The sequence below is a fragment of the Mesoplodon bidens genome, assembly GCF_964165515.1.
Source record: "Mesoplodon bidens genome assembly, chromosome: 4".
NCBI classification, from domain to species: domain Eukaryota; kingdom Metazoa; phylum Chordata; class Mammalia; order Artiodactyla; family Ziphiidae; genus Mesoplodon; species Mesoplodon bidens.
Genome location: NC_138160.1, coordinates 42885583 through 42891582, shown reverse-complemented (window position 1 = coordinate 42891582; position 6000 = coordinate 42885583). Strand labels below are relative to the sequence as shown.

At 43.9% G+C, this 6000-nt stretch overlaps 1 protein-coding gene across 1 annotated transcript in view; it reads left to right on the top strand.

The window, feature by feature from the left end:
* The first annotated feature begins 255 nt into the window (after positions 1-255).
* ARL15 (ARF like GTPase 15) overlaps positions 256-6000 on the top strand; it is a 419563-nt gene continuing 413818 nt past the window's right edge. Inside the window, exon 1 of the mRNA XM_081233731.1 lies at positions 256-376. Within this exon, the coding sequence (XP_081089857.1) occupies positions 329-376 (48 nt within the window). The 5' untranslated portion in view covers positions 256-328. The remainder of the gene's footprint in view (positions 377-6000) is intronic.

The window sequence follows — 6000 nt, the reverse complement described above, 5'->3', positions numbered from 1 at the left end:
TCCCCCTCAAGCTCTTCCGCCCGCGCCACCCTAGCCCCCGCCCCCTCGGCTCTCCTGACAGGAATCGGCAGCCCGGCAGCTCCCGCGCTTCTCCCCAGCCACCCACAGCGGCCTGCCTTTTATAGGCGCTACAGCCAATGAGCGCTCTCTTTTCCTTCTGCCCGCCCATCCGGCCAATCGCCGCGCCCCTTGTGTAATCTTCGGCTTCTCGGTTGCTCTCGGCTATTTTCGTTGTTGCTGGCTTTTTCAGGGGCTGTTCGCTCGCAGCCGGAGACGCTGCTTTTTTTTTTCCGGGTTCGGGGCCGTTCCGGATGCTCTAGGCTGCCGGATGTCTGATCTCCGGATAACTGAGGCGTTTCTGTACATGGATTATCTGGTAGGTGCGGGGCAGGGGTGGCGTGTCGCCTCTCGGACCCCGACGTGCCCGATGTCCCTCCGCCTGGAGGAACAGCCTTTTTGCTTTCTTTCTTTGGGATGGGATGCCTTTGGGGTTCTTTCTCCCGCAGCAAGCTCTAGAGCTGTGCCGGGACTCGGAGGGGCGGCAGCCGAGACGGCGGGGCCGCAGCTCCGAGGGGGTGGTGGAGCTGACAGGTAAAGGTGCGGCCCGGGCCAGCTGTGCTGTGGGGCGAGGGGCGCGCGGGCGCTCCCGGAGAGATGGGGCCGCGGCGGCTGGGCGTCCCCTGCCCGCGTTTGGGTTCCTTGCTTCCTTCTGCGCTCCCGCAGAGGACTTTTCTTTCCCGGGAAGCAGGAGTTTCCCCCTCTCCCTTTAGCAGAACTCCAGGTACTATTAAAGAGCCATAACCAGAATGGCTTACTAAGTGCTCGGCAGGTCCGGTCATTTGGTTGTTATTAGATCTCTAAAGCTATGACCTCGGTCGCCGCGAGGTTTTAAAAGCTCATTACCATAAAGTAGACGGGACTAATCTACATCGCAGCCTGGGTAGAAGGGACTGGGTAGGGGCAGGCATTGCCTCACCGTTCCTGCCTTGGATGCACGCCGCTTTTACCCTGTGCACGAATTGGATCCACCTGTGCTTTTTAGGCCAGGCTTATGCTGAGAAGTTTAGGTGGGAAAAGTGTCAGCACAATGCTGGGACTGAACATTACTTTAAAAAGCACTTGTTTTGTGTGTGTGTGTATTTATGCAAGCACCATGTATTGTTCCAGAAATTATTTCCCCAGAGCTGCATGTTTGTGTTCACGGGGATCCTCATTGACCCTGGCTGTGTTTGATCCTAAACAATTACCAGGTTTACCTTGTTAGCCGGAACCGCTATTGCAATGCAGAGTTGAAGTAGATGTTTAAAAAACATTGACCGTCCTGTCATCTTGTTGAACACATGCAGCTGGTTTCTGACTGCAGATTGGCCTGGCAGAGATTTGCCAGTGCCTTCTAGGGATTACACTTAATTCTGTACTAAGAAAGACTGAATGCTTTCATAGTCAAGAAACGCTGGACAAGGACTGGTTTTGTAATGTTATTTTGTATTTGGGCTTATTTCCCCTGAAGGTTCCTGGTTCGGTGGTCTTGTGGGGAGGGGTGGTTACTGCAGTTAATGCATGACGTTGTGAATCGAGGGGAGTCAAAAATTCTGAGTTCATATTCTGTTTTGTTCATTTGTTGATGTCAGTAACTTCCTCTGTCTTTGTGATAAAGGGACATTATCTGCCCATAACGGGAGCCTGTTAAGGGGGTTATACAAAGTGCCATGTAGGTTAAGAGAGTTGTTGGATGTTTCTTAAACATTATTTTCTGAATTAAATAACTGATTATTTTGTAGCTTGTCTTATCAAGTACAGTACCATGGCTTTGTCTTGCAGTCTGCCTGAATTAAAGCCAAAGTTTATTGAGGGTAATTACCTAATTGGAAGGGGCTGCCCTTACCTGTATTATTGAAAGCTAATTTTGGATTCCTAAGTAGTTTCTAAAAAGGAACTCAAGTAGTTCTGGTATTTTATTTACTGGGTGAGTTTTAAATTTGCAAATTGCATGGGGAAAAAATTGGAAGACTCTGTTTAATTACTCAGGTTAATTTCCTGATGGAGAGTCTAAGGGTGTGTGGAGGAATGTTTGTGGGGCTCTAAATTACCTTAAAAGCAGATTATTTCTTTGTCAGTTTCCTAACAGTTTTGTGTCAGAATCAATGGGCCCCAAGTTCGACATGGCCTTTTTGTTGTACCTGCTGTGCCCCCATACACCCTGTTTTTGAAAAATCATTATTTTGTCACCTTATCTATGCTTTTTAAAAAATCCACAAGTGCAGTGAAACAGCCCCATAAAAATCACTTGGCTCATCACTGGCGGTGAGAAAAAAACTCTTAAAGGAAATAAGTCAGTTCTTATGAGTGTGCCAAACATCCGCTGTGAAAAGACTTAAGGAAATCCTTAAACATTAAGTTTAAAAGAAGAAACCCTCCTCAGGTGGTCTTCTGTGTTTACATTTTGCTTATCAGCTCTCAGAGAAAATGATGTTCCACACACCATTCCTTTCTTCTTGCCTTTCAGACGGATTCATTTGCTCGTACATAATGTTTATATGTTGTTTATTAAAAACCAATTTCTAAAAAATGAAAATCAATTTCATTGACTCTGTCTGCGATCTTATTTTAAAAATCAGTTCCCAAGTCCTTTTACCTACTTTCCAGAGAAAATATGCTCCTTTCATTCTGAGTTTGACTCTTCAGATATTGTTGAGCTTGTGGACTAGAGTAGGTACCCTGTCTATCACTTGACAGGAATAATTTGTGTGCCATCTTTTCTTCTTTTTTTCTTTTTTATCGGTGTTTGACTTTCTTATTGTTGCTGTTGGGAGCTGGAAGAGGGAGCTGTGTGTGTATGCATTGTTCTTTAGGCTGGATGTCATCATTTAACCTTTTTCATTTGGAGGAGAGTGGAGAGGAAGAGAAATGAGAGAAACGTAGATGTGCTGTTTTTAACAGCTTTCATTAAGATTGCGGATATTAAAACAATTGATGAAGCTCTCTGATCTTAGAGCCTGCTGTTGATTTTTTAACTTAAAAGAAGTGCTCTCAATTAGAGGTGACAGATAAGGTGGATAGGGTTTTCATTGATTTCAGTTTAGGGAAATAATGGTAACTTGCTTATCCTAAATAATTATATGTATCGCCCTGTATCCAATCTTTATTTGTTGAATTTAATGAATATGAGACAGAAGGGACAATTCTTCTTTTCTCTCCAGCTTCTAAAGTAAGACAAGATAAAATCCGTTTGGATTAGGTGTTTTGCTCTGGGGAATGCAAAATGTATCTTTTACTCTTAACTTTAAGATTATCAAGATATTATTTGTTTAGGCTGGGTGGCCATTTAAATATAAAAAGTCTTGGTTTTCCGGTTGATGAGGGAATCTGCTTGGCAGGCCACATACCTCCCCGCCCCCCCCCATTTTCAGGATGGGCTTTAAAGGCCATGTGCACACCTGTCAGGTCTGTAGGTAAAGATTCTGCTGCTGTTCAAAGGGCAGTACCAGCATCTTTCTTTCTGTCTCTCTTCTTACAGGTAGAATTAGTAAGACAATGTGTGGAGCTTTTTGAATACGGTAGGAGAAAACAGTCAAGTTATAATGAAAAACGTGTCCACCATATTTTCCTGGAAAGTTGGTTAAGATCAACTTCTAGATTCCTTTCGGTTGAATATTCTTTGTATACCAATTCACGTTGATTGACCTGGATTTTACCTTTTCCCCCGCTTCTGCCATCAAAATAACAGCAATAAAATTTGTTATGCTTTGTGTAATGCCGTTGATGATTATATGAGACAATGGAGGGAAGTGATTTATAAACAGCACGTTGCTTTTCAGATGTAGAATGTTAATATAATGTGGTTACGTTGCTGATATTATTCTTACACCTCCTGTGGAATGACTGTTACCATTCAGTGGTAAATAATGGGCTACCTTTTAATTTTTATTTTACTTTGTTTAAGTTTTTTTGTTGTTGTTATGTGGACCATTTTTAAAGTCTTTATTGAATTTGTTACAATATTGCTTCCGTTTTATGTTTTGGTTTTTTGGCTCCAAGGCCCGTGGGATCTTAGCTCCATTACCAGGGATCGAACCCGTACCCCCTGCTTTGGAAGGCGCCATCTTAACCACTGGACCGCCAGGGAAGTTCCTGGACTACCTTTTAAATTAGTCTCAGTATATGGAAAGATTTAGTGTCATCAGCAAGCAGGAAGTCACAAGACTCTCTTGAGGATTGTTTAATACCTATAAAAATAAAACCACATTCGGATATTTTCCTTAATCCATTTAACAAATATTTATGGGACCCCTGCTTTGTGCATGACCCTGAAAGTCAGAGCTGATGAGCCCCCAGCTGGGATCCCCTTGGCTGTAGGGCTGGCAGGCAGGTGGCTCTACAGGAACCTGTGGCAGGACACAGGGTAGACACAGGGGGAGGAGGCTGCCTCTGATGTGCTCCTTGGCTTGCTGGTAGGTTTCTCTTTGCTGCTTGGGTTGCTGGTAGGTTTCTCTCTCATGTGTTTTTCTTTGTTTCACTGTGAACTAAAATGCAAAGCTAGGCCTGAAAATGTGACAACTAAAAGTGCTTCATTAGTCTTGGATGCTAATTGTCAGATAATGATCATTGCACATCTGTACTGGGTTTGGGATATAATAAGGCCAGGGTTCTAGTTTTCTTCCTTGTATAGGTTGATGAATCTGGTCTAGTTTCTTGGTCACAGGCTATACCTGTCATTATAAAAATTTGTGTCAATGGGGAAGATCAGGTGAGAGAAGGTAGGTGGATCAGCACAAGTCCATCACCATTTGCAGGATACAAACCAAGGAATCAACCAACCAAGAACAGAAACTCTTGATGTACACAGAGCTCTCAGGTTCTACTAAGTTGTAAGTGAGCCCATTCAAAAAGAGGAGTGAAGGCACAGTTGTGACTTCATCTGATGTTCTGTTGTCTTAAAAGTGTGCTGTTTTTGACCATGAATGACTATGAACATTATAACTTGTATGTTCTGACTATGTGTAAAATAATGACATAGGCCACATATTTTTAAATTTTAACTGCAACTGGATTAGTCAGTAATGTAGATATTCTTTTATTAACAAATCATAAGATAAAAATAATGGGAACACAATAAACAGTTCTCTTATCAAAAAAGTTTTAAAAATATCCAGAGCATGAAGCAGGAACTGCGATATAAAGCAGTAGTTCTGGTTCTCGACCTTCTATTGTTACAGGCTTGTAGAACGAGCCCCAAGAGAGGACACATGGGGACGTGATTCCTGCCCTCTGGGAGCTTGCATTCTGAAGGATGCCTAAGCCAGGTGCTTGTAAGGCATGCTGGGGGGTGAGGGAATTAAGCATAGGAGTTATGAGGGTAAGATCAGTTAACATTTATTGAGCACTTGCTGTGGTGCCAGATAATGTAAGTGCTTTCCACATGTAATGCATTAAACCAAAGCTCAGAGAGGTTGCGTAATTTCCCCAAGTTCACACAGCTAACAAGTAATAAGCTGGGATTGTGGCCCCAGAGCCCTCCCTCTTCACTGCATTCCTTCCAGCTTGGTGTTAAAGCTGTTGGAATGCAGTTGAAATTTTTACAGTGTATTTCATGTAAATACCATGCTGCTTCTTGAGTCAAGAAATCAAGTGCCAGGAGCAGGCTGACTGATGTTGCCATGCGCTCGAGGACTTGGCTCTGCTGCATGACTGTTAAGGAGAAGGCCGGATAGAAAGAGAACTGTGTTGTGTCCTGAGCCTCCCGCCCTGTAATGTCCTGACTCTGGGCACTGATGTGGCCTTCACCATCCAATGTTTCATCAAGTGACCACAAATGGGTTTCCAGGCACCCTGGTACTCCGCCCCCTAGTGTCACTTCAAGGGCACCTTCAGGGCCACAAGCCCCGGTCATCTTTTGAAGACTCAGAAGTCCCTGAGACTCAGAATCTATTTGGCAATTTATTTGAAGTCTGCTCTGTTCCTTAACCAAGGGCTGATGGGAAGTGGGTCTGTGCCCAGCAG